The sequence below is a fragment of the Poecilia mexicana genome, unplaced genomic scaffold (genome assembly GCF_051168715.1).
Source record: "Poecilia mexicana isolate PSO_F unplaced genomic scaffold, ASM5116871v1 scaffold_13, whole genome shotgun sequence".
Lineage (NCBI taxonomy): Eukaryota > Metazoa > Chordata > Actinopteri > Cyprinodontiformes > Poeciliidae > Poecilia > Poecilia mexicana.
In genome coordinates this window covers 27,724,069-27,751,500 of record NW_028263382.1, presented here as the reverse complement: position 1 = coordinate 27,751,500, position 27,432 = coordinate 27,724,069, and the positions used below count along the sequence as shown (strand labels likewise).

Sequence of the window (27,432 nt, the reverse complement as noted above, 5' to 3'; positions counted from 1 at the left end):
CTGTGGTTTCCCACACAGAGCTGAGTGTGATGGACCTAGATGTTTTGATCAGACATAAATGTCCCTTCGCCACATCTTCATAATCAGACTCACCTCTCCTCCGTGGCCATCAAAAACCCCAAAAATGGATGGGTGGCTCTTGTTCACGACGTCGGTGAGCACCTGGAACCTGTCCTCCATGTGATCCCGCCGGCCTTGGATGGAATACACGGCCACATTGTTGCTCTTGAACTCCCAGGTCTTGGAGAACTCCGCGTCCAGGACGTCCAGCCCGCCGAAGCGCTCGTTCTGCATCATCTCCGCCACTTTCCCCTTGACCATCTTGACCGCATCCCGGCTGGACTTGACGATGGTCTTCACCTCGTCCGTGTGGAAGAAGTAACTCCAGAGAGCCAGGCTGATGCACAGCAGGAACAAGGTCTCCGGTCTGAGCAGAAAATAACGCATGATCCTACCCAAAAGAGATAGCAGGGTCATCGTATCCTCTATCATCTATTTGTTTACGCACAGCTCAGGGGAACCACGGCAGGTCGTTGTGTTCTTCGCGCCCGCCGCAGATTTCACTCCATAGCCTTTGTCGACGCACATTTAACAGAGCGTTTTCACACCATGAAAAACAAATAAAATAAAGGCGACACTTTTTTTAGAGCATTTCTAAACCGGGCCCGGACGACAGAGTGGCAACGTATTCACATAGAAACCGACGCGGTGCTCCAGCGGCTTCTTTCTAGCATGTAGCCCCGTGGCGGAGAGCCACCAACTGCTGTGCGTTGACCATCTACCGCGGTCCGAGAACACCGACACTCGGGGGAGGGAAAAACTCGCTTGAAATTTGAATGAAGTAAGGTTTCGGGTTACCTTACGAGAGTAAAGTCACAGCAAGAAGGTCTGCTCTGACCAGCTCAGCTAGAGTTCCCAATCCTGAAAATAGCGAGCGTTTAAAGCCGCCCGTTCCCGGTGGAAACACCGACTGACTGACTGACTGCGACTCTGAGCTCCTGCTGTTCTGATTCACGGTGCTCCCTTCAAGTGCAGATCGGAATTTCCTCTAGCAGTGGTTAGAGGTCTGAGAACACCGACACTCGGTGTATTTGTCTGTATATGTACAAATACCAAATGTCTGTATTTGTAACAAATACCAAGTAACTAAACTGAAACATTTCACAAAAAGTGTACAAAAAGGTATTTGATAAGGAAACTTGCTCTTAGCAGAATTATATAAGCAATAGGAAAAACTGGCTCACTAGACACATTTTAAGATATAATTTGGGTCTGATGACTTAAGTTCTATCTCTAGTAAAATCCCAACAGAACAAAAGGATTTGGAGACCCTTAAAATATTTGATTTTGTTGTGTGGTCTATGGTGATAAAGGTTATTGGATTATGTAATAAAATGAAATAAAATGACCACAGTCTTTTGTAAAACAATAAAAATCTGACATATAAATTCCCAATTTGGACAGTGATCCTGTATATGTCTGGAATTAAAACAGATATAAACAGAACAACTAGAAAAATGTCCACTGATAAACATGAGCAAACAAAAATAAACATTAACATTAAATATTGTGATAAAATGTAAACTAGTCATGTTTGTTATATTTACAATTTAGTCAGGTACAATATATCTGACTACATAAAAACAAAAACAGTTGTTTATGGAATAAACACACTCAGATATTCATAAAAACATACCTTATGCATGTAGCATTGAAGTCAGCAAGTAGATAAATCTCATAGTTATTTGGTGCGGCGAACAGAGGATGGGAGAGGGAGAAAAGGTTTGTTGTGGCGCATGCAGTCATATCTGGACGTTTAATTTACTGTTATGTGCTAACAAAAAACTATCCATCCATCCATTTTCTATACAACCTTGTCCCTTAGTGGAGTCGGGAGGGTTGCTGGTGCCTATCTCCAGCTAATGAAAAACTAATAAACAATTAAAAAAGAAAAAAAGAAGTTAACAAATGAGAAGTAAACTAATTCCAAAGCATTATTTTGTAAATGCCTTCTGAACTGAATTACCTTGAAGCACAGTAAAGGGTACTTAAATATTCTCTCGCAATCAACAAGCAGGATTGGTTATATTTCCAGTTCCTAAATAAATCCGACTGTACCTGAAGGCATGCAAGCAAGTGCTTCTGACAGGTGCATTCAAATACCCTTGAATTGTTGGGGACCGGCTGGATGGGGTTTCATTATAACAAATGACAGCATTAGTAACTGGAGACGTGCACAGTGTTGCATGCTGACATGAGTTTACAGACTTAGATTATTCTAACCAGGTCCAACAAAACAACAACGTTCACGTTTATTAATATTTTTCATTACTAAATTTTAGCCATTATTTGCCTGAAAACATATACAATTCTCAATTATAGTTTATATCACTTTCTGTGATATAAATTCAATTATTTCTGTGACATAAATGTAATATATTTGTATATTATATAAATTCCGCCATATAAATAAAAAAATGAGAACATATTTTAACGATTTTAACAACGTTATTTTTCATCACTTGGACATATTGGCGCTTTAATGTTTGTGTAAATTTATTCAGGCAAAACGAAGGCAGTAGAAGCTTCTCTCGGGGTCCTTTGTGACGCTTCCCACGTCGGTCCTCGGTTGTGAAAACGTGGAGGGCTTCGACTGAGGGTATGTCGGGATTTATTGTTGTTTCAGACATTGTTGTTTGCTTGTCAGCACTCGGTTAGACCATTTGGAAGTAGAAAAAATGTTTGCCCGTTTGTTTCAGTTTATTCTTTTGTTATTTTCCTTTAGAATTACTCGGCAACCGAGCAGGTTAGCCTTCAATGCTAAAAGTGTGCTACTAAAATCCAGAACACCAGCGATGTTGGCAGGCTTTAAGTGACCGGTATCATGTTTAGACTCAGCAAATTTTACATGTTCGATTGCACATACTTATAAAAAACAGTTTATAAAAACGGTATGAGCTATCGTAATGTATTAAAGCTTAAATGTTTTTAGGAAAGCGTACTTTAGTTGACCAAATGCATCTCTCATGTTTCTGTCAGCAGAAATCGGGAGGTTCTTCTGTGATTTGTCGACCTGAGAGATGGAGTACATACAGGCTCCAGCTGCCAGCAGCCAGGGGAACATGTGAGTTAAACAAGTGGAATCCAACCTATGATTTAGTTACATGTACTTGGTACAACAAACATCCTTTGTTCTCTCATGATTGCTGTTCACAAAAATCAATGGTGACACAACAGTGTCATGACATCAGAATTTCAAGGAATTTTCGATTAATAATCTGTCACTTCGCTCATAAATACTTCTAGTACTTTTTCTGTTGGAGAACTGCATTAGAGAGAAACCCAAAAAGTTCAGCTTGCCACAGGAGCTGCTGGTCATTGTCTACACCGCCATTATTCTGTCTGTCGTGTTCACCCATAACGTTGAGGTTTTGCTCATCCACAAAACAAAATGGGACCAAACTACAATGATTAAATAAGTGTACGGTCATTGCCGTTAACACAGAATTTATGTTGGAGTTGCAAGCCTGAGTTGAGCACTCTAGTGTTCAAGTCAGGATTTTCTGCTTGTTGTGATCCGTAAGAAACAATTATAGTGTGTCTTTCTTAGTTTTTTGTGTTTCAACACTGAAGGAACATTTTCACAAATGGATTGATGAACATATTCACTCTGTTTGCTGCTGGTTTAATGAGACTCAACCTGTCAGAATTGATAATAAAATAATAATACTGTCTCTACATCATGCTTACACACAGTCATATATGGTATCAAACTCTACCAGCTTTGACTTTCCCAGCTGGCTTCAGGGGGGCCTTCTTGTTTTTATTTAAAGAGAAATGTAACTACTGGGTCTATTTCAGGCCCTTCTTTTCTCTTTTACACTCTGTGCAATGTGCCGTTTCAAACAGGAAATCTCAGACGTGATGCATAGGAGAGATTCTAAATATGTGCGTCAACAACGGCATCTGTGATTAACTATGCAACTGTGTCTTATAACCTACTTTTAAAAACAGCGAGCACTGATCAGAGTAAGCATACAAATTAGACTAAGTAGTATATAAAATTAAATACAAAAAAAAATAAATACAAGTATAAGTATCAGAGTAATTGTGAAATGAAAATAAAGTTAACAGTTTATATTGGGTTAACAGCCAAGCTTCATATTTTGTGAGGTAGTGTGGCTCGGGATCATTTTAAGGTGTTAAAAATGAATTTTAAAAAAACTGTAAAATTAACTCACAATGGTGCCTTCAGGATGGATTTTGCACCATGACAAACATGACTACAAAGTTACCAGAGGGGCAGAAACGGGACGTCTCCAGCTCTTTTAAAGTTTATTTTCTCCTGCGCAGCCTGTGCTGTACCTGTGGTGTTCCCATTCCTCCCAACCCGGCCAACATGTGCGTGGCCTGCCTGCGCACCCAGGTCGACATCTCCGAGGGAATCCCCAAGCAAGTCACGGTTCACTTCTGCAAGCAGTGTGAACGGTTCGTTTTCTACATTTGTTCGGAACCTCAAAGCGGCTGTCCGTTTTACAGCGCAAAATAACACACAATTGTTTCTGTGGTGATTTAGAAACCTCAGTTTAGAAATCCCGCTTGTTTCCTGTAAATCAGGTACCTGCAGCCTCCGGCCACCTGGGTGCAGTGCGCTCTGGAGTCGAGGGAGCTTCTCGCTCTTTGTCTGAAAAAACTGAAGAGCTCAATGACCAAGGTAGGGCGGATTCTTATCTCTCTGCAGCTTAAAAGACTTAAACGCAAGAGAGTCACGGTTTTAGTCTGAGCATTGTGTTGCTAAGAATGAAATGATAAAAGAAGGGATTTCAATGCAGACTTGCTTTTAGCATGTGAATCACTGTGCTTTCAAAAGTGTTTGCTCTAACACTTCTTTGCACATGTATCTCTTGAACTATTTTGCCTTTTGTCGCCTAACAACCTCAAACTTTGATTTATTTTACTGATATTCTGTGTGATGAAGCATCACAAAGTGGTGTATGATAGTAAAGAGGAAGGAAATGGTTAATTCAGTTTGGCTTTTTGATCATAATAGACTTGCCTTTGTTTTAATTCTTTTTTTTATTTTTTGGAAAGCTGAAGGTTTGCAGTATGAACCTGTCAGTGGAACATATTTTTAATTTCTTCTGCCTTAATATACTTTATTAATATACAGTTGTTAATCTTGTTTTTAGATATTTTCATATTCATTGAAGTTGAATATTTTCAACTTCACAGAAAATCATCTGTTGTGATTTTCCCCTATGTAGCAATAATAAAGAACTATTGTAGTCTTAAAAATGATTAATGAAGGATTTTATTGTGAAATTAATCTTAAAAATGTTTCCTGGTAATACCTGGATGTATTTTTTATTACTATCATTTAGTTTGATTCTGTTTCATAGGATTCATGTTGTCTGCTGTACCATACTCTTATATATTGTATATAGATATTTTTTAAACAAAGGCTGCTGATATGTTATTGATATAAAAATCCACTAGTGATCAACATTTTGTACAAATAATGATCTAAACAGTGTGGCATGCATTTATATACAATATAAGTGGCCATTTGAATTTAGACCTTTTGACTTGGATCCATACAAATACAACATAGGCAACCAGTTGCTTTCAGAAGTTAAGTGGACCAAATGATGCATAAATATGCACAGTGGAAACTGTCTTAGCGCTACTGCTAAGCATCTACAGCCGCCCTATTAATATTTTTGTTCAGCAAGGTATTCTTGACTCTTGATTACCTTCGTTGTCTGAATTGTAGAGCCGATTGACGCCCAGTTTAGTTTGACATTTCCTCCTCCTTCCTAACTTTCCAGGTGCGGCTTATTGATGCCGGCTTCCTGTGGACGGAGCCCCACTCCAAGAGGATTAAGATGAAGCTGACCATCCAGAAAGAGGTAGGAGGACAGAAAGGACGGGACGAGTGTGGGACGGTGACATTTGCAGAGATTAAATCTGAGTCGTGGCTCGTTCTCTTTTAAATGTTAATTAGCAGTAGAGTGCAAATATATAGATTTCCCTGCCTTTTAGCTAATAGTGTGCGTTAAATTATGCATAAATCGAATTGATATCTTAATTACAGCAGAGCAACAGATCTATTTGTTTGAGAGGAGCCGGTTTTACATGTGGCTGTTATCTCATCCTCTTGACCTTTAGGAAGAACTTGAGCTGCTGGACTTCTCAGCGCCAGCTCTTTTGTGCTGATTGTGAGCCTCGCTGTTGGCTCCACTTTGAAGTTAATCATAAAATAATCACTTGTTTAATTTTCAAACTGCATGGTTAACAAGTGAGTTTCAGTAATTAAATGTACTCGACGTGTGTCAGTTCGTGCATATGCAGTGACTAATGGCTGTTTTTGTCGCTGCAGGTGATGAATGGGGCAATCCTGCAGCAGGTGTTTGTGGTAGAGTTTGTCGTCCAGTACCAGATGTGTGACGACTGCCATCGTGTGGAGGCCAAGGACTTCTGGAAGGCAGTGGTTCAAGTGAGGCAGAAGGTTTGTGTCGCACTTCTGCTGATCTGACGATATTTATTGTATAATTTTAACTCCTGGCGCATGAGGCTTTATAGTTAAAACCTAAGGCTAGATTTGCAGAATTAGTCTGGGTTCAGAAAATTTGCTTTGACGTAAGCAGTCATGCATACTGACCTACTGCGTAATATCTACCTGTGATCCTTTAGTTGACTTTTAATCTCTCACTCTTTTAATTAGATACTTATGAAGCTACAAGGCTTTTGTTTTGAAAAGGCAAAATAACTTTTTGGTTATAGAGAGGTGCATGTAACGGAACAGGTTAGCTGCATTTAAGATATTCATGAATTTAAACAAGCTTCCTGCTCCTAGCAGGGCTGATCTATCCCATTTGGTGAAAAATACAAAGTCAGGTAGTCTAGATTAGGCGCTAAGTTTATTGTCTCCCTCTGGTTGCAGGATTTCTTATCCATCTCACTTGTTTCGTGAAATTCCTATGTTGTTTAGAAAAGTCTTGAATCTCAATTTAATCATCTTTGAAGTCTGTATAAAAACAAACTTGAATGTAAAACAAAAAGAAAAAGCTTACATTTCCAGACTCAGAATGTATTCCTTTAGTTAGGGAGGAAAAAATCTGAATTTAGGACAAAGTGTGTTTTTCATTAATTTGTAATTAAATAGTTCATTTGCCACATCACACACTGAAACCCAATCGATTTTAGTTCTCATTGCTGAAAAATGACTAGTATACAAACATTTTTTAAAGCTGTAACAAATAAAAAGTAACGATCAGCAACATATAAAAAAAAATAAATTAAAACATGAAACAGGAAATAAAATTGACATGTGAGAAACAAGATGTCTGACAGCAGCTAGAACGTCTCTGGTTTCAGGTATGATGTAGAGAAAATTTCTGTTGACATGAAAATAATTCAAGAAACTAATGAGGTCAGTATTTTTCACAATCTGTGGCATCTTGCTAATAAAGCAGAGGGAGTGAGATTGTACATCTGGATGCCATCGGCGTAGAAATGAAAGTCAAATATTGTACCTTGTGATCATGTTTCCGGTTCTCAGCACATACAGAGAAAAGAGGCCTGACCTCCAAATGGACACTATGGGTTTTTCATGGAGAGAGAGAGTAAAATATATTAAATAAAACAAGCCTTCCTTTAGATATATAGTGCGAGCTGCTGAGGAGCTGTGCAGCAAACACCAGCCTCCTCCTAATTTTAGGATCCGTTATTTTCAAATGCAGCTCTAATTTTTATCATTTTTGTTGAAAATCAGAGCTGCATTGTCATCAGGTTCTTGACTTTGCAACATTTTATTTACCAGTTGTAGAGCTGCCAATGCTGAAAATGATTCTACGATTGTTTTGTTTTGTTTGAGTTATTGGCAGAGAATCCAGAAAGTAATGCAATAGAAGTTGAAAATCAAAAATGTAATTAGACCTCTCTTTTCCCCCCCTCCTCTAGACACTCCTACATCAAAAACAAAATCCCTAAATCAGGCATTTTGATTGGTCGTGGCTTGTATGCCATATTAAAACATTGACACTGGTATTTTCTGTAATGTTTAACAGAAGATAAAGGTATTAAAGATAGCAAAATGATTTGATGAACCTGTTTTTAGCGTAATAAAACACAGTCGTGTACTGACATGCCTGAGGACGTTTTTCACACTTGTAGTTCCGATTCTTTGGTCTGAATCAATCAAATTTATTTCCTTTCCACACAGAGGAAATTAAATGCTAATTAAAATACTCAACACATAAGAGCGTTCAGTATTTTTACATGTTTCTGAGGACTGAGAACCAAATTTAAATACAGGAAGCAAATGCTATTTTCCGGGCTAGACCAAAGCACAAGGAATGTTGTCCTGTTGGAGCTTTTTCAGAAACAATTTCAGATTAAATTATTTGATAAATGTACCAAGTAGATTTGGAGAACACATCATGGAAGTTGATTAGAGCTGAATGAACAGATGTGCTGCCTTTGTTTTATTAGTTTGTTTACGGCGTCCCACAGTGCAACACAGACCTGACTATGGGAAGGTTTTTGCCTCGGTAGCTGACAAAACAGCAGCTTATTATTCTGCTGAATCAGAACATGTTCTCATTTGGAATCGACGAATATAAGCTAAAGCAATAAATGAAAAATGCCAAAATATGTTAAAAAACAAAGATAGAAATGAGCTTGAAATGAAAATAAAAAATAATATGAAGGCTTTGTTGAAAAAGAAAAGACTAAAAGGCTGTTTCTATTTGATAAATAACCTGTGAGGTTTGTTTCTACATGCTGTAAATGAATATGGTGTTTATTGTTTCACTGTATTCACATGAATTTGTCTTTTCTTTCAGACTGTGCATAAAAAGACTTTCTACTACTTGGAGCAGCTGATCCTGAAGCACAAACTCCACCAGAATGCCTTAAACATTAAAGAAATTCATGGTAGGTTTGTGTTCTGTGTTTTTTTGGGGTTTTTTTCTCTCATGTTTTCAGATTTTACCCCCCAGGAGTCGTGGTTCGTGTTCTCATCTGGGTCTTTAACCCAAACTTGGACTGAACAGTGGGGAACTTGCCTGCGAGTTGGCGTGGACCGTGACGATATGTCAAGTGTTAATTAGCTCTTCCTGTACCAGAGCGCAAGCCGCGCCTGCCTATCGCTGGCGCCAATCGCTTCCCACAGATGGCCCCAGGAGGGCCTCATGGTGGCACGCGTTGTGCGTCTAATCAGAGCGCTGCAATCAGAGCCGGCACTTCAAACCAGCTTCTAGCAATGCGAGCTCGCTTCTCTGCCTTTTTAGATATGCTAAGAGCTACTCCAGGCATGCACACGCTGTGACAGCTCAGCAGCAGCTTTTTTTTTTTTTTTTTTTTTGCACTCTTGGACAGGATGCGAAAGTGGAATTTGGCTCAAAAGTGTAATCTAAATCATCTCTGTAACGTGGCAGGACTTGAAAGCTTTATGAAGGTTAAAACATCTGGCTGCCATATTTTCCTGTGTGTGTGTCTGTGTGTGTGTCTGTGTGTGTGTCTGTGTGTGTGTGTGCGTGCCCGCCTCGCAGCAGCGATGACCGGTGAAGCACCTGTGATTAATTTTCTGGTGGAGCTTGTTTGATGGTGTTGGTCTTCTCTCGCAGAGGGCATTGATTTCTACTATGGCTCCAAGCAGCATGCACAGAAGATGGTGGACTTCTTGCAGTGCACTGTGCCCTGCAGGTGAGCATTGCTTCGCTCTGGGCTCAGAAGGAGAAACAAACCTTCAGTGAAGAGATTACGCTCAGGAATTGTCGTAAACTGATTTATGGGATGGTAAAAATGTAAAATTGGTTATAAAAAAAGGCAATGGCTAGAATTATTACTTAAATCAATAATTTTTATGTATCAACATTTTTATAAAAGTATGCTAATTTAGTGTTTGAGTATCTAATTTGTAAAGGTAATTTCTGTAGAACTTGAAACCCATTACTTCCCAAATGTTTCTTTCAGGTCCAAAACCTCCCAGCGGCTCATCTCTCATGACATTCATTCAAACACATACAACTATAAAAGCACCTTCTCCATAGAAATCGTTCCCGTTTGCAAGGTTTGTTACAGATTTATCACTATATTGCTGGTTTTCATTCTAGACTGGATTTATATATATAAAAGAACAGACAGGAGTTTATTTTTTTGTTTTTTAGCTTTTTATTTCCAATTTCTGAATTTAAAGTTTGAGCCAAAAACAAATTTCTAGTCAATAATTGAAGCTGATACTGAAAATATCAAACTTCCTTCTATCAAAATTCTTTTTCAGTGACCACTTCCACAATGAATAGTTCTTTTGTCTTTTCAACATTGTTGATACTTTTCACTAGAGCTGGCCATTTATCATATTGCTTATTGTGAACAGTTTCTTAACTTGATAACAATTTAGAATTATTGTTGTATGAATGAATTTCAAATTATGTTAAATGGGGAAAAAACAACAAAATTGGCAGTGTTAACAAAAATTTTATTTTTACTCTTTGTTCCACCAAAGCATCAATAAATATCATTAGCCATTAGCTAAACGCATCTCTCAGAAGTACGTTAGAAATAATAGCTAAACGTTAAAGCATTGTCAAGTGTTGCTAGAAACCCAGACCCGGTCAGAAATGTTCATTTAAATAGTTTTAAAACATTTGGAAAATAAAGCCTGAATTGATTTTAAAAACTGAAACGGTTATCAGATTATTTTCACTGAACCTGAAAGACTCAGTTTGATCCCGTCTTGTCTTGTCTGTGTGGTTGTCAGGACAACGTGGTTTGTCTCCCCCCACGGCTGGCGCAGAGCCTGGGGAACATGGGTCAGATCTGCGTGTGCATCCGGGTCACCAGCACCATCCACCTCATCGACCCCCGGACCCTGCAGAGTGAGTTGTAACTATGACCGCTGTGCCGTTAAACAATGTGGTAAAGCCCAGGTGCAGAGGTCGTAGGTCAATTCACAACATTTGAGTTAAATGTAGGTACTCCTGTGGATGTACTTATTAGTTTGCATAAAATTTGTGACTCAACTAGGTTGCAGTTTCTGCCTTCACTGCAAAGACACAAAATCTAGTTTCTAGCTCAAAGACCTCAGTACACTTGAAATAAGACAAAACTAACTTACAAGTAATTTTTCAGCAATATACAGGAACTTATTTGAAGTCTGTAATGCCTCCATATTAATGGAAAAGCACTAGTTCCATTGGCAGATTATTTCAATTATAACTTTGGAAAAACGTCGTTATAAGTGAAATACTCTGACAAAGGAACGAGTCTTTTTTTTTTCATCAATATTAAGCACATATTTACTTAAAACAAACTCCTGACTTGCTGAAAAGTTACTCCTGAGTTACTTTTGTCTTATTTCAAGTATACTGAGATATTTGCACTACAAACTAGACCAAAAATACTTGGTAAGATTTGGTGTTTTTAACGGTTTTCTTAACTGACTAAAATGACGCTAAAGTGGCAGCCAGCTTCACTACTTCTTAGTATCTGATTTGGCATCAAATGTGCTTATGGCAGAGAATTAAATGGGCAGGCAGTTGTTTTCACACAGATCTCAAATTATATTCGCTTGGATCTCAAATTGTGCGATCCTGCACTAGTTGTCGGTGTGGAGAGAAAAATTCAAGCTGTGTCAGAGGAGTACAAGTCCAACCAGCTCATCTAATATGTGGCTGTTAAAAACTTTTACTTGGCAAGTTTGCAGAGATTTAATGTGTGAGAAACCACATATCGGGTTTTGTGTATTGTAATCTTTCCGTACTCTGTAATGATATGACTTTTAAAATCCAAGTGGGATGTTTTCTATCCTCCTTCTTCCGTCCAAATGTGACAAATTCTCCGGGCACTGAGACGGTAAATCAATAGGGGTACAGTATGTAAGTGACTGATGTTTCCAGTCTGCAGATTTTGTGCACAGGTTTTGGCCGGTATGCGTTTCATAAATTGCAACTGGAACTCGTTCCACGATCATCTCTGCGCCCAAATCTGTTTGAATACTTTGGCTCCAACACACCAGGCCTCATTTATCAAAGACCATTTCTGTTCAGTTTCACACAGTTACACTGACTGGTGTTTTTCTAAACGAATGAAGAGTTGAGTCATCTGCTCTCACTTGAAGCTCAGCAAAGATGATGTCGAATTAAATTAAAGTTATCTTTCACTTGTTTTGATGGTTCTGAATGTTCTGACTATCTTCCTGCTTAGTGATGCAACAATCAACAAATTTTTCTCTTCGTTGACCCAAACTTGCAGTCGTCAGTTTAGATACTGAAAAAGTTTTTGTTTTTCTGGGTTTGATTAAAAACCCAACTACATAAACAGACATGTTGTTTGTCGATGTATATACAGACCAAGAAAGGTTTAACTAAAAATTTATTTGCTTTGATAGTAAATATCTGACAAGTAGAAGTTAATCCCTTTATTTCCTAATTTTCTGTTTAATTCAGCACTACTGCCTCCATCCTGGGAGACTTTAACACATTTTTCTTTTTATAGATGATCATTTTTCACTTTTACTCTTTTAGGCCAAGGAATTTACTAGTTTTACACCTTAAACAGATTAAAAGCTGAAATGTGTGAGTATTGGCTCACAATAATGACATATTTTCCGCTGAATATAACAAGTAGCTTTTTTTTAAATCACACATTTCTTCATTTGTTTTGTGCAGTTGTTCAGTTTCAGCTGAGCAAACAACAGTTGCCACAGGTTACATTATTTATCTGTGTGCATCTTCTCGACCTCTGGTTCATCCGACTCATTGGCCTTCGTTCACAGCACCTTTACAGACACAGTCTTAGCACTGTGCACTCTGACATGTTTGAATCATTTAAATTTGATGTTTTTCCTCAAATTCTTGACAAATTCAAGCAGCGTGAGGATGTTCCTCCTTGGCTGGTGCAGCTATTTGTTATGTGAGCAAACCTCTGACATCCTGCCACGGCACACGTTTTTAATTGCACTTCAAAGAGCGGCGGCTTTGCTCTGGTGCAACGTTTCTGAGCCGCCTGAATTGCTGAAACAGCCTCGGGCCTGTTGAGCAGATTCAGAGTCGGCCACTAATTAACTTGTTTTTGTTTTTTTGTTTTTTACTTGAGCAGCTTATTTGTTGTAGAGAAATCAGAAAATCCTGTGGAATTTATGTGAAGGAATAGACGGATGGAAAAACATGCAAATCGCGCTCTGTGGAGCGTTCACAACCTCAGGAATGACTAGAAAAACAAATGTGCTGTAAGTGAGCATTTAGCCTAGATTAGGTTTTATGTTTGTTTCTTAGTTAAATATATTAAATCTGGTTGAGTTTTAATCCAGAATGACTTCCTATTTATTAGTTCCTTACTTCATCCATTTGCAGTTTAAAATTAGAATATCACATGATGACAATAGCACAAATTGTGAATGAAAATGAGTCGTTTGAAGAAGAAAAAAAAATCTCATATAGTCTACCCTCATCACACCAGTTGCTGAAGTGGATGGGAACACATACTGGCGAAACCCCTTCAATAGTCTCTGCAGCCCCCGGCAACTGGAGGAGTTCATTGTAATGGACGTCGACGTCATCAGAGACCAGAAGCTGGGCGCTGGAGCTGGCATGAGGTCCAACAAGGTGAGGCTCTGGGCGGGGTGTGCTGGTGCAGAACGGTTTGCAATGCAGGGGAACATTGCTCTTCTCTTGGAAGTAAAATCGATGGCAGACCATTACATTATCGCTGAACCTGTATGCGGGACTCGAGCCAAGATGACAGAACCGCACAGGGGTGATTGGAGTTAGGTTCCCATCTTCTGTCCTCTGTCTGGATGCTGCGCTTTCATTGACGTTTTCGAAAAAGAGCCAAAAGAAATGTGGTTTCAGCAGCGCCATGCTGCGTCTCTTTGTCCACCGATGTTCCTCAGCGATGGAAATTATCCTTACATGAAAGGATGTTTGTTTTGTAACAGCTTTGAGATTTATCGTAAAGCCACACCATTACCGAAAAGTGTCTGTTTCGGTTAAATGCTGGATCCTCCCTCTGTTTTGTTCAGAATTTCTGCAGAACTGCAGATCCGGGAGACAATTTGTCAACAGAAGTCGTAGTGTCTGCTGCATAATCCTTAAAAATAAAATGTCTTGGCTTCATCCTGGTTTTCTAATCAGTCTGTACACTGGTTTAAATTAAGACTGTAATTATTTCAAATTATATTTCAGTTTCTTTTCTAAAACATCACAAAAACAACGTAAAAAACATTTTATTTTGCCACATTCTCTTTCGCTTCTGGTTTCCATGATTTGCAATCCACTTAAAAAATCGTAAAATGATGGACTTTAATGCGTTAAATCTTAAGTTTTGTTTTCTCACAAGTTTTCATTGAAAGAACAATAATCCTTTCTTAAGGATGTCCATGCATCCTTAAGAAAGCTTAAATTCATGTATTTAACATTAACCCCTTAAGATCATCTTACATTTATTTTAAAAAGCAGGTTGGCCTTAAACACGTTAATCACTTTTCTTACATTTTATTGTGGATTATTTAACTTCCTATGTAGTGTTTTGTGAGTTTTTTTTTGTTTTTTTTTGTCACACTCAGACATTTTCATTGCATTCTGTGAATTGCAGTGCATGAGGCTACCGGCAGCTAGCTGCTAATACATGCTAGCTATCTGGCAGGTTTGGTGTTTTTTTTTTTTACATCAAACATGGGAAGGCGCAGATTTCTCGCCGTTTGGCTGGAGGACATTCGTCTTTGTCATTAGCTCAGTTGTGTTGCCAACCTGTACAATGCTATATGTATTCAGGACTACAAAACCTTGGCATTACAGGAGTTCAGACTGTAGAGCACAATATGCAGTGTGAGCACAAAGCTGCTGCCAAGAGCCACAAACAAACCCCAGAAATTTCAGGTTTGATCCCCTGGTGGGCTGCAGGTCCCCAGAAAACGTTTGGCGCTGCTGTTGCTGCTGGCACTGATCAAAGCGCTGCGTTTGGTGCAACACAAACTCTGAAGTCGGAGGCTTAGTGGATTTCAAACATGAAAAAATGGTCCTAAAAGTTTTAAATACTAGTTGGTGAAACCTGCAGGAACCCTGAATAGAGAAACTGTGTTGTCCGCTGCAGCCGTCTGAGAGGTCAGTGTGATGTAAGCCACTCAACCAAGGAATGTATTACAAAGAGCTCGAGGGGAGCAATGCTCTAAAGTGCATTAAACGCCTCACTGTACATTTAGTCCACACACAAACAGCCATTAACCTTTAAGAAACCTGTTACAAGCTGAATTGTCAGGTTTATCTCGATTTAGAGAGGAGGAGCATTAGCCTGCTACTTCAGAAAACTCCTCTCTTTGCAAAGATCCTCAGTAGAAGCAACTGCACTAAAGACTTTCCCAGATATTCTACACCTTGTAGTATTGGTCGTAAATCCTGTTAACCCACTTTTGAAGTAGGAATCGCTGCCCTGCAGAAACTCCTACAGTGAGAAAATAAAAGTTGTAGACTTCTGATGAATTAAACCTGTAAATTTATGTCGCAGCACACACTGGCTGAGGTGTGGGTGCAGAAAACCTCGGAGATGGATTCCAGTCAGCAGTATCACTGCCGAACATTCCTGGGCCATCTGCTTAACATCGGAGACCTGGTGATGGGGTGAGTGTGTGGGATCGGTGTCAAGTCACAAGATGGCTGGCGAGATCTGATGTGTGTATTTGGGCCAAATTGTAATTGCTACATGCCTTTATTTTCTCTTTTAGCTGGGCTTTTTTTCACTTCTGATCTCTTCCTACATGAAGAATCTGCCAAGGGTGAATCAAGCAAATCCTAAATTTGCTTGATTCACAGTGGAAGCACTGAAACCAGTCTGGGTGACCTAATTTCTGAGTCTGACACAAGCTTTAACATTTTCCTGCAGGTACGACTTTGCCAATTCCAACATCAACGATGAATACCTGAACAAAATGAACCCGCACCATCTTCCTGATGTGGTAAGTTTTTATCTAAAAACCCAGATATTTAGCTTTTTTTTTTTTTTTTTTTTTTTCTTTCCACAAACACTGCCACCTTGTGGTCAAAAGAAAACACTGCCTCTAAATCTGTCAATATCAGAGAATCCTGTTCTCATGTTGTTGTCTGTATTTGTATACTTTCCCTTTGGACTGTAAAAGGTGCTGATCAAGAAGAGTTACGACCGCAGCAGGAGAGTGAAGCGCAGGAACTGGAAGCTGCAGGAGATGGCCAGAGACCGGGAAGGCATGGACACAGATGACGAGAGGTTGGATGTTTGATTTTAATTTGCATGTTTTAAATCCAGGATAAAAAAGTTCTTTGGATAGTTTTTCCTCTCTTGTGTCCTGCAGTTTTATAAAATTCACCTGTAGTTTTTTTAATTGGTGAATTTATTTGAGATTCACAGCAGGATGTTCATAGCGGGTCGCCTGTTGACTGTTAGTTTCTGAGCAGTTTTTAGACGACTTTCATCTGCAGATTTATTTTTCATTTAATCTAGTGCTCTAATCTAAGCACTTTGGATCGCTAAAAGGTGACTAATTTATTTATGAATAGCTCAAAAACGTGCTAAATATCCTGTTAATGTTGATTTTCAAGTGTGCGCAAGTTTATTTACCGTGATTTTGTTTTTCCCTTTTCTCCCTTTAGACAATACCAGGACTTCCTGGAGGACCTGGAGGAAGACGAGGCATTGAGGAAAAATGTCAACATCTACAGAGGTGAGCTTAATGTAGCTTCAGTTCAGCAAAAAAGAAAAAGTCACACCAAGACGAGTGGATCCAATTTATATTAGATTATATTAACTGTAATGTGGTTCAAATTAAAAAAAAATCTATTTGAGTAATTAAATGCAGTCTTAATTATAATAAAATATAGTTAGAATTAGTTAACCATATAACGTGTGGATGGAAAGTACTATTTAATTTCATTTTTGTCAGATTGCAGCTCAGTAATTGACATCTGCTGCTTATTTTTTTTGTAAAATCACTCATTTTAAGACTTGGATTTTCTTTAGTTAATGAGCGATTTTTTTTCCTTCCTACGTCAGACGCCTCAAAGATCCCAGTAGAGAGCGACACCGATGATGACGGAGCGCCGCGCATCTCCCTGATGGAGATGATGGAAGAGCTCAGCCTGACGGACGCCACAGGAGGAGAAGGAGCCGACATGATGACTGACTGACCGGCTCTTTCATAGTTCTGCGTGGCTTCAACATCGAATGTGTCAGATTCATGTCTGCTGAATGAACAAGCGACTACACACAGCTTAGTTTCGAACCTGCAGCATATTAAGGACAGAGAATGTCTGGTAAGGCAGTAAAGAGTTTTTTTTGGACTGGTGCAATGATTTGTATCCTCACCGAGGCTCAAATAGTCTTTTACTAAGAAACTAGCCTTCCAGTATCACATTAATTAAATAATCTCATCTCTGTACCTGTAAATACTCATCTAAAATCCAAATAATAAATATACTTTATCAAAATAAATGTGACCTTTATATTTTTCTTTTTCTTAAAATGTCCACCAGAGGGCGCTTTGGGGCAAAAACGACAAAAAAGCCAATATAGGGGTGATGCATTCATGCATCTCCACTTGTAGTAAGGTGAATCAGTAGGTCACAGAATGGTTTCATTTGGCTGCTGTGACCAATATGCAAAACCCTTCATGTGGAAAGTATGTTGAAGAAAGGAGCATTCGGTACGTGCTTTGAAATCTGATGGTGCTGGAGACATAAATTTGATTTATAATTTAGATTTCAGTGGCACCACTGTCTGTGGCCACTCCACCTCTCCAGATCGTCTCTGTTTATTGGCCAGACGTGTCCGTCGGCACTTCATCAATGGAACATTTACATTTCTCACCCAAAATCGGCTCGCGTATGCAAAAGAACTCCCAGAGATGGCTGTCAAGTAATGAAGTAAAGCTTTCAGGTCGTAAAGAGTTTATGTTGTTTTAAGGTTACGATATCGCAGCGATTATAAAATGGAAATGTTTGTGGTGCATGACCAGGTGCAAAGAAAACAAACTGAGAAGCGTTGAGTCCTGAGTGTGAAAAGCCGTCTGCACGCATTATGGAAAGTAAATTACAACTTTTTTTTGCATAATGCGAGTTGGTTTTATTTATAAGATAACCTGCTTTTGTTGCCTCCGCTGCAGTAAAATGGATTTAAATGCTGCATCGCCTTGCCAAAGCGTTTATGATCCTGGAACCTTTCCACTTTTAATCATCTCACAACCACTAACTTTCATGTAGGCTGTTGGGATTTTATGCGACAGACCATCACAAATCAGTGAGTAGCGCTGAAGCAGAAGAAGATGCTACGTTTTAATCATCTTGCTACAAATAACATTGTAAAAACTGCAACGTGCCTTTGCCTCATTTAAATAAAATTCAGTGAAATTCAGTTGGAAATGAGTAGGTTAAGATCACAGAACTACTTCTTCTTATACTGAAGACCTCAGAGAAACAAACCACATTGTGGTAACCAAGAAACACAGCAGACAAGCCAGGGAGAAAGATGTAGGTTGAAGCGGGGTTATGTTGGTGTAAGAGCCCTGAACATCTCATGAAAAACTAATCCATTCCCTAAAAATAGATGATGGCACGACTGCAAATCTTCCCAGGCTTGGAAACAATCATCTCATTTGTTTAGTTCACATTAGAGATGAGTTGATTGTTCTCATCACAAAGCGATCCAACTGATCTCCGTCCTCAGCTTCTGATACATCTGCAGAGTCATCCAAGTATTTCTGTACATCACAGGAGTCCAGAAAACAAGAGTACAGAGCCCTGTGGTGCTCCTGTGCTGCTGACAACCTGGTTAGACACACAGTCCTCCAGTCTCATAAACTGTGGTCTGTTTGTCAGGTAGTCACAGATCCAGGTGATCATTGAGGCCTCCACCTGAGTCTTCTGGAGTTTCTCACGGAGCAGATCAGGCTGAATTGTGCTAAATGTTCTGGAGAAACCAAAGAACGTGATCCTCACAGTGCTGCAGGTTTTGTCCAGATGACAGTGGTTTTGCTGCAGCAGGTGTATGACGGCGTCTTCCCCTCCAACTCCAGATACTTAATGATGTGGGTTGTCAGGGCAACAGGTTGTTGATGATCAATGGGGGAAGGGGATTTTTCTTTGCACCAGAACCAAACATGTATTATTTTTGAAGCACTTTCATGTGGTGCTTATCAGCAGTTGAATTGTTTTTCACAGATGTTTATTTTTATTGTTTTAATTTTAAAGCAAGAAAAGCCAGGAATTATGTTTTGCTTTTGTTTTACCACCAGATTTGTTGTCTTCCTTCATATAATCATGTAGTCTACGCTGTGGAGGAACGTGTGTGTGTCGCCGTGTCTCGGTCTTTTGTGACACGTCTCACATTTTACCTCGAGGAGAGCCGGTCTCGTTTTTCGCAAACCTGAGCTCGTTGTTAACGGTAATCAGATCCACTTGGGAAAGTGAATGAAGTGAATCCACAGTGTGTGTATTTCACCATCACTATGTTTTTTTTTTTTCATTCTTGCCTTTGCACAGAATACTTTGTCATCTTTAGCTCTTGTAAAGTAGCACTTTAAACTGTTTCAAGATGTTAGAGACAAACAGTGTGTTCCTTGCTGATTCCTTGTGTTCATAATTTTCTAAATGCTACATTAAAAGCAGGTCTGGACTCACAGGGTCGTTTTACCACTAATCTTAACCTGAAATCTGTTCGGACAGATTCAATTTCCATTTATAGCCCAACAAAACAAATAAAATAAAGTGTATCCATGCATAACTGGTGCGCCTTATCGGCGCTGCTGGGTGTTTACACATCAATAATGCAGCGTCACAACCGAGCTTCTCAGCAAACCTACAATTAAGGAGATACGATTTCCTACCTCTGTTCGATCCCTTCCCCAAAATGAATCAGATTGTCCTGCTTTAAAGTGGAAAGGGAGGCTTCCAGAAAGCAAACAAGGATGTCCGGGTATTCAGATTCTCTAGATTAGTGTATTTATTTCATCACTGGTCCTAAAGGCTCTGAAAATCTTTATATTGCTGCAGAAACTTCACACAGGGACTCAAGTAATTTGGATTTTGTGGCCTTCCATTCTTCCTCCTGGTCTTAATTATCCAATAAGATAAATAAGTCCTGAAAATAAATCTTTAGACCAGTGAGATTGAGTCCAGTCTTTTTCTTGTTAGCTAACTGCTGGAGAAGAAGAAGAGGCTTAACAAAAAAGAAACAGTTTTGTAACTTGTGTCCTGGATACATGCTCGTGATGCACAGACGTTACCACACTTTTTCCATCCACTAAACTTTCCACGGATATACTAAGATATGGCAATCTGTGGACAGCCAGCTTCTTTAGTAATGATCTCAAGTGTTTTATTCTCCTTGTGACTGGCATCACTACCCGCCTGCTGAACATGTCAGGTCAGCAGCCTTTCTTTTACTCTGTAAGCTACAACACAGCGATTACATCATAGTGTGAAGAAATTCTGCTTTTAAAGATGTTTATGATACATTCTAAATTCAAGAGAACCTAAATGTTGGTGGGAGTGGGGGGGAGATCCCAGAGTTGGGTGGAAGAGTCAATATCAGGAGAAGCAAAATTCAAACTGGTTAAATCCAGTGTGTCTGTCACGAGGAGCCGTGTTGTTGGTCCACATACTTTCTAAATCGCTTTTTCAGTTTACTTTGAAGTCCTTGCAGTCAGATTTAGATTTTACGAGCAATCGGGTGCCTTTATACCGTTAAATGTTTCAGATTTGGTGTCTTTAATAATGACCAACCCGGTTACTGTGAGTGTGGAGCAGCTTGTTTTTCCATTCCGCTGCTGCTGCTGTTGCTGCTCGCTGCGTCAGGAGGGGAGAGAGAGAGAGACTGCGGGGCAGCTTCTGGCTGCAGGATGGCGGGACAGCAGCGCCAAGGATGCGGCGCGGATTGGAGAAAAGTTTAGGGACGCCGCACAGAGCGGCGCATCATGCATGGCGCGGAAAAAAAAGAAAAAAGTAAAAGAAAAACACAGCCGCAGCCCGGAATACATCGGCTCCCTTCTGCGCCCTCTGATGCACCAGCCGCTTCTTCTTGGCCGCGAATATTAGCGCACGCTGACCGGCCTATGCGTCAACCGGTCCGCCTCCTCCGCCTCCGTCGCTCCACCTGCATGATCGGCGAGCCAGGTGAAGGGTGAGTGTAAACACGAGCTGTGGGTGTGGTGCCATTTCCAGAGCATGTATGACGGCCGCGTGTATTTATGCATATGAGCGAGAAAGAGAGGTGGACTGGTGAGACGGCTGGTTTACAGAAAGCAGCGGAGCAGCAGGGGGGACGCGGGCTGCAGCTGGTCCTGTTGCAGAGGAGACAACCAGGGGGTTCCCACCGACTGAGGTCAGCAACAAACCCCTTCTTATATGTATAGGTATATATATTCAATCTAAAGCTTAATTGTAATTTCTGATTTGCTTTTGTTGAACTAAGCCGTCGGTCTGGGATTTATCTGTTTTTTGTTGTTGTCCACAATCTTCCTTTTTGTTAGCAATCAAAAAAGTAGATGTAAACAAGTCCAAACGGTGTTGTTTTTGTTGTTGCTATTTGGCTTTAGCTCATGCTTATGCAATCTTTATCCATGAATTTGGCCAAATCCTTTCTTAAAATTCCTTTGTAATTAAAGCTTTCCCTCCATTTTCTCTCTCAAAAAACAAACAAACAAACAAACAAACAAACAGTTGACCTGTTGGCCCCTCCCTCCCTCCACAGTGACAGGAGCTATACTCACATCTGCACAAGTTTTATTGGAAATAATAAAATAAACATATCTTCCTTCAATGTGTGTAAAATGGAGCACTTGATCCCAGAGCAGAAACCATTATTGATGTAAGCCAGGGGTGTCCAAAGTGGGTCCTGGAGGGCCGGCATCCTGCATGTTTTAGTTCTGTCCCTGGTTTAACGCACCTGGATCAAATGATGGCTCATTAGAGGCCTAAGGAGAACATTGAGATGCTGAAAAGGTTGTTACCACCACCAGGGAGAGAACTAAAACATGCAGGATGCCGGCCCTCCAGGGACCCACCTTGGGCACCCATGATGTAAGCAAAGCTTAGAAAAACAGGTTCGGCCGTCTGATCGTCTGGGGGAAATTGCACAGCCGCTGCTTATATTTCCCTTGTGAAATGGTAAACCCAAGCGTGAGTGATGATAAGTGATAACGCTTTTCAGGTCATGTGGGAGTGTGATTTAATTTGGTGTTGTTCCTGTAATCTGTTTTGTAAGGCTTTATTGATTTCAGGTCACTGGTGTGGTGGTGGTGGTGTTTTTTTTAGAGGTGGTTATGTCCAAGTAAAATTAGATGTGGGGCCCTGATGAGAATTTGATTTGGGCTCCACTTCCAGTCAAACCCATCAGCCACCACATTGTTGTGCATTTTAAGATTCTTGATTTTTGCATTAAGACAACAGATATATTGATTTAATAATAGAATTTGTTTCATGAAATCTTACAGTTATTAGTGTCGGGTCAGATTCATTGTGTATACGCCGATAAGTTTCAATGGAAAACTATAATTTATTGATCTGTTGATTGATTTGCATTTATTTCCTCTGCTATGCAAGTCTCTGACACCATCACAGGCTCGTGTAGCAGAAGTGATTGGTGGATAGTAAACAAATTAAACTATAACTCTCACCTATCAGACTGTAAATGTTCCTAAGACTCACAACTAATAGTTACAGGGTTTTTTTGTCAGTTCTTTTAAAGCCTAAATAAATGTGATTAAAAAAAAAAAAGAAAATATGTAAATCACTTAAAAGTTACCACTCAAACATCAGAAGTGGTGATGAAGTTGACTTATTTCTTTGGTCAACTTTGTGTTTGAGGAATCTTAAAACTAATCTCTATTCACAAAAATAAAGTTTACAAGTGTCTTTTTGTGATAAACCAAAAATTACTTTGTCTCAAGGAAACTGGAAACGCAGGCCAACACGTATTTAACATTGCGTTTGTTTTTGGATACACTCGAATGCACACAGTACGTTCCACATGTAACTTTAGCATGCATTTCCACTTGTAACAACCGTTCAATACAAAAAATAGAACTGTAACATTGTTGCACTCCCATTTATTTGTGCTTGGGTTGACATTTAAATGCATGGTTCTGTGAAAAGTGTTGCTGTTTGTATCAATATTTTAACTTCTCCTCAGCAGCACGCACAGTCAGAACTTATGTTACAGTTCCAACTTTTAAATCTCATTCAAACCACTTCACTTTTCATTTCCTTTCACCTCTGTTTGCCCACTCCCCAGCTGGCAGGATGAACTTCAAAAACATGTGGGAGTACCTGGCCTGGCTCTACTACCAGTACCTGCTCATCACCGGCATCTACGTCCTGGAACCGTGGGAGAAGTCCATCTTTAACTCTGTCCTCTTCTCCGCCATTGCCATGGTGGTCTACACCTCGTACGTGTTCGTGCCCATCCACGTGCGTCTGGCTCTGGAGTTCTTCTCTGAGATCATCGACGGCCAACCGGAGAGCGCCGTGGCGCTCATGAACTGAAACGAAGGAGGAAAATGGAGGGAAAAGACTCATAAAAAAACAGAAGAAGAAGAAGGGGCGGCTTACAAAGCCTCTCCCTTCTTCACCGGAACCACAAGCCGGACACTTCATCGATACTGAAAACATGAAGATCTTGCCGGAATGATCTGGAAGCCTTACTCACGTCTTTTTGGATCCCACGCCCTCTGGCCTTACCCGATGGTATTACACAGCAGTGCTTTAATTTCCTGCACTATTGAAATGTTTGGTTTTCCTTTTCCTCCCCATATGTCCTGTTTGAGTGCATCCCACCTCCGGGTTTTGCATGACGGGGCCAAACGTGACGGGTGGATTTGCATGCTTGACAAACAACAAAGCACAACCGGTCTCTTTTTCATCTGCAAACGTCATGAAGGTATCCCAGTAGCTCTGATTTTTAGCAGAATAAGATCTGGACAATATGGAAGTTTTTTTTTTTTTTTTTTTTTTTTTTTCAGAACTAAAGCAGTAAAGGTCATGAAACTTTTTTGTTAACTTTTCTTTCTCTTTTTCTAAATCTGGTTGTGTTTGAAATAACAAATGCAATATACATAACATCTAACGGCACCCCACCTAAAGTTATATAAAAAGCCTCAGAATATTTAAATCTTTTACCAGAGTAACAGTCTTTCACAAAACATGGAGAAATCTAACTTTTAATTTGAGAGCATTTAAGTGGAGGAAAAAAATCCAACATCAAAAAAACGATTTACTCAGTTTCAACGATGTTCGCCTTCATTTGATAACTAAAAAGTAAGTGTATTTAAGCAGCTTTTTAAATTTATACTTTACTTTTTTAAGTTGATCTGAGTGTCTAATCACTTTTTTTTGGTAAGACAAATGGGTTTCTTATCCACTATTCAAAATGGGAAAGATTAGAAAACTAATACTAAAACAAAAAAAAATACCTCCAGGAATCAATGTATTTCCCTCTTTTGCGGCATTTTCTCGCACCGAGGTAGCATTTGGCTCTTCATCAGATATTTATGTTAATATGACGTAACACAGAGCCTTATTCTTTTTTTTATCTGTCCCTCAGACAAGATGTCTTGCAAAACAAGTCAGGCAAACGTGTGTTGAGCTTCATGTATTAGCAACAGTAAAACAGCTGCTTGCCTGTGTTTCCACATGTCTTCAAACAGCTGGAACTGTGGTGAATGAAGCCATTTGGCTTTGAGAAGGGAGATGAAAACAAACGTAAAGTTCAATTTTAAAGATTAGCATCATCTTTTTTTTTTAGAAAAAAGAGAAAGATGATGTCTCAATAAAACAAATTTACATTAAAGGCCGGCCCGGTGCCAAGAAACACGGACAGAACCCAGTTAATCCAAATTAGGCCCCACAATTTCCAAAGCTAACAACAGAGACTCGCGGCTTAGAAATATGTAAATTTTTCTCCACCTCTAATGGCAACAAACTGGTAACGATGTATACGTCTGCACGCTTCAGAGTAAAAAAACACCTGCAGGTCTGTTACGTGACGAGTCCAGGACCGTAGCGACACACAGCACTTATTCTCACCTGTGCTGAGTGTGTGTGTGTGTGTTGTCACGTTATGCCTGAAGATGCACTGCTTTCTGATTAAAGTGGGAGAGTTTATCACAGCTGTGTTGACATGCACCAAATACTATGTTTTTAATTATGCTTGAGAAAATAAAAAGGGGAAAAATTTTTATTTTCTTTTTTTTGTTTCCTTGATGCACTGAAAAAGCAAACCTGAAACCTCGCAGCGCAGAAGCGATTATATTAGAAGAGAAAGCTTTAGCTATGCAACCGATGTGAACCTATCAGCTACATCTGGCCCTGAGTCTGTTTAGTTATGTGCCGATCAAAAGGAGCAATAAAAGAATAACAACGATGAAATGAGCCGAGTTTTCTTTATCTCAGTTTTTTTATATATATACAATGGCATGACGGAAAGGTGTGCTGAGCACTGAACGGGGAACAAATATTGATTTAGCGCTCCTCTATGGCCGGGCTTGGCTTTGCTCGTGGCATAGGTATGCTTTGCACGTATTTGCTGTGTCACACAGCTGGAAAATTAGTCGAAAGGAAAAAAAAAAAAATGTCTTCCTCGGCTGCAGCTGATCTGTAGAGATGACGCCTTGAGTCGTCGTGATTAGAATTGTGCATATTTCTGAGTTGAAGCTCGGCTTTAATTATTTGTGCTGTGGATCAAGGGCTCACTGATGACATGCTAATTTTATTTACGTATGTATTTATGTTCATTGGTAAATGCTTGGCTGGTTACAATGTCAGTTACCAAACGTTTTATTGCTCAATTATTTATGTCAAAGTCTCTTGTAGGCCATGATTACTGCATTGTTTGTTCTTTTATCTCTGCCTTAACGTGCTTTTTGTATTATTCCCAGTTTGTATTATGTTCCCTTGACTTTTGATAAACACTTTCATCAATGTGACACATTGTCCAGCAAGAATGAAGAGGCCTCTGAGATGCTTTTTTTTTTTTTCTCTCACAGTTTACCAAACTGGATGTTGCATTTCTACATGGTAGCTACACGTCACTGTAGTAATCGCAAAAATAAAGGCATTGGATGACACTTATTCAGACGCTCTTTGTCTCTTTTTCGTGCTTGCTGTTTTTGCCACAACTGCTGGGAATAGTTTGAGGTACATGTTCACGTTGGATGAGGCTTCAGCTGCTTTGAAACAGAAGAAAGCCGAACAAAAACCCCCGACCTGAAACGCTTCACCACATCAGACGGATTCGGACAATAAGCGGACGAGCCACTAAACCAGTTCTTCAGAGCCGTGTTTGCCACGGTGAATCGCACACCTGCGTGGTGAGCTGCCCCTACCCACAGAGCTCTGGTGTCCTCAGGCCACGGTCTTTGTTTGACCCATTATAAAGTATGCAACACTGACTGACACACATGAATGCTCCTCCAGGCCATTTTTCGGATGCAGTGCCAAGAAAAGTAACGAGACCCGCAACTTTTATCACTTTTGCCACATTACAACTGCTACATTTGACGCATTTTCATTGGTATTTATGCAATAGCGCAAAACACAAGTACTGCATTATCACGGTGGTCATAGTAAGACGTGATTTTTTTTCTACATATTTTCCAAGTAAAAATTGAAATAGTACAAGTGAAACGAAGCGTTTATTGGTTGTTGAGCCCATTCATTCTTTTTTGGCAATATTGTTCAGGTATTGCCCAAAATACCTGAAATTTAATAATTTGATTAAAAAAAATTTATTTGAAAAAAATCTAAATTGTAAAAAATTTAATTAGACTTGGGTGTCGGATTTGACTGGGCCATTCTAGCACAACCATTCCATTATCGCTCTCATCTGACTAAGGTGAACTTTGACCCCAGTCTCTCAAGTCTTAGCTAAGATACTAATCGTTTTGCCAACAAATTCGACCACCTGAGTTGTGGATCTCTGCAGCTACCCCAAAGTGACCCTGGGCTACTTCTTTCATTAATGCTGCCATAGCTGTATTTTAAACTTATTCGTAGCTTTATCTGACCGGTCTGGATACAGGCAGTACAGAGTAACCTCGATAATGTGGTCAAATTACACACAGGTGCTTAAGTGACCCCTGAAACTCACTGGCTGCACTGCTATCCAGAATAAAGGAGGATGAACGCAACTGCATGCCACGTTTTTTTAGATATATTTTAAAAATGTATTAAAAAAAAATCCCAATAAAAGTGGCGTGATTGCTTTTCCAGGGCACTTTACTTTAAATGCACATTTATGCAACATGAGGACGAGGATAGAGGCTTGAGTAGCAGCTTACCTGTGGTGAAGTTGGACTACAGCAGGGCTGCTGTGTTTATGAGTTGTAACCGAACACCTTCACCTTGTATTTTTCCAGGATGTTGGAAGGCAATAGGTGCAACACCCTCAGTTGTCATCCCCCACGCATCC

The 27,432-nt window shown here is 39.7% G+C and overlaps 3 protein-coding genes across 9 annotated transcripts in view; 2 read left to right on the top strand and 1 right to left on the bottom strand.

Moving 5' to 3' along the window:
- ppm1lb (protein phosphatase, Mg2+/Mn2+ dependent, 1Lb) overlaps positions 1-1,002 on the bottom strand; it is a 51,696-nt gene extending 50,694 nt beyond the window's left edge. Inside the window, exons 1-2 of one of the 2 annotated variants that reach the window (XM_088011987.1) lie at positions 509-1,002; positions 94-427 (exon numbers count right to left, since the gene is read on the bottom strand). In XM_088011987.1, coding sequence (XP_087868113.1) covers positions 94-427; positions 509-588 — 414 coding nt within the window. In that variant the 5' untranslated portion in view covers positions 589-1,002. Of the gene's footprint in view, positions 1-93 lie in introns of both variants that reach the window. The other variant, XM_014986938.2, reaches the window with a different exon arrangement.
- A 1,551-nt stretch (positions 1,003-2,553) lies between these two features.
- On the top strand, positions 2,554-17,463 carry nmd3 (NMD3 ribosome export adaptor). 2 transcript variants are annotated; one of them, XM_014986936.2, is made up of 16 exons: positions 2,554-2,659; positions 3,043-3,124; positions 4,354-4,488; positions 4,618-4,714; positions 5,829-5,909; positions 6,380-6,508; positions 8,847-8,937; positions 9,630-9,708; positions 9,979-10,075; positions 10,766-10,883; positions 13,465-13,610; positions 15,508-15,620; positions 15,883-15,955; positions 16,136-16,242; positions 16,626-16,696; positions 17,026-17,463. In XM_014986936.2, exons 2-16 carry the CDS (start codon positions 3,081-3,083, stop codon positions 17,157-17,159), a joined length of 1,515 nt encoding a protein of 504 aa, XP_014842422.1. In that variant the 5' UTR covers positions 2,554-2,659; positions 3,043-3,080; the 3' UTR covers positions 17,160-17,463. The 2 variants fall into 2 exon arrangements, with proteins under 2 accessions (XP_014842422.1, XP_014842423.1); XM_014986937.2 differs by having other exon boundaries at positions 2,570-2,659; positions 3,040-3,124.
- A 3,684-nt stretch (positions 17,464-21,147) lies between these two features.
- On the top strand, positions 21,148-26,093 carry sptssb (serine palmitoyltransferase, small subunit B). 5 transcript variants are annotated; one of them, XM_014986931.2, is made up of 2 exons: positions 21,148-21,379; positions 23,260-26,093. In XM_014986931.2, exon 2 carries the CDS (start codon positions 23,268-23,270, stop codon positions 23,508-23,510), a length of 243 nt encoding a protein of 80 aa, XP_014842417.1. In that variant the 5' UTR covers positions 21,148-21,379; positions 23,260-23,267; the 3' UTR covers positions 23,511-26,093. The 5 variants fall into 5 exon arrangements, with proteins under 5 accessions (XP_014842417.1, XP_014842415.1, XP_014842420.1 ...); XM_014986929.2 differs by having other exon boundaries at positions 21,150-21,348; XM_014986934.2 differs by lacking the exon at positions 21,148-21,379 and adding an exon at positions 21,889-22,046.
- The last annotated feature ends 1,339 nt before the right edge of the window (positions 26,094-27,432 follow it).

Bases quoted from the DNA above. Each gene is read 5' to 3' on its own strand.
- sptssb (XM_014986931.2), top strand. From the start codon at position 23,268: ATGAACTTCAAAAACATGTGGGAGTACCTGGCCTGGCTCTACTACCAG.
- nmd3 (XM_014986936.2), top strand. From the start codon at position 3,081: ATGGAGTACATACAGGCTCCAGCTGCCAGCAGCCAGGGGAACAT. The intron at 4,715-5,828 runs GTAGGGCGGATT...CTAACTTTCCAG, and splicing joins TGAAGAGCTCAATGACCAAG to GTGCGGCTTATTGATGCCGG. The intron at 6,509-8,846 runs GTTTGTGTCGCA...CTTTTCTTTCAG, and splicing joins TGGTTCAAGTGAGGCAGAAG to ACTGTGCATAAAAAGACTTT.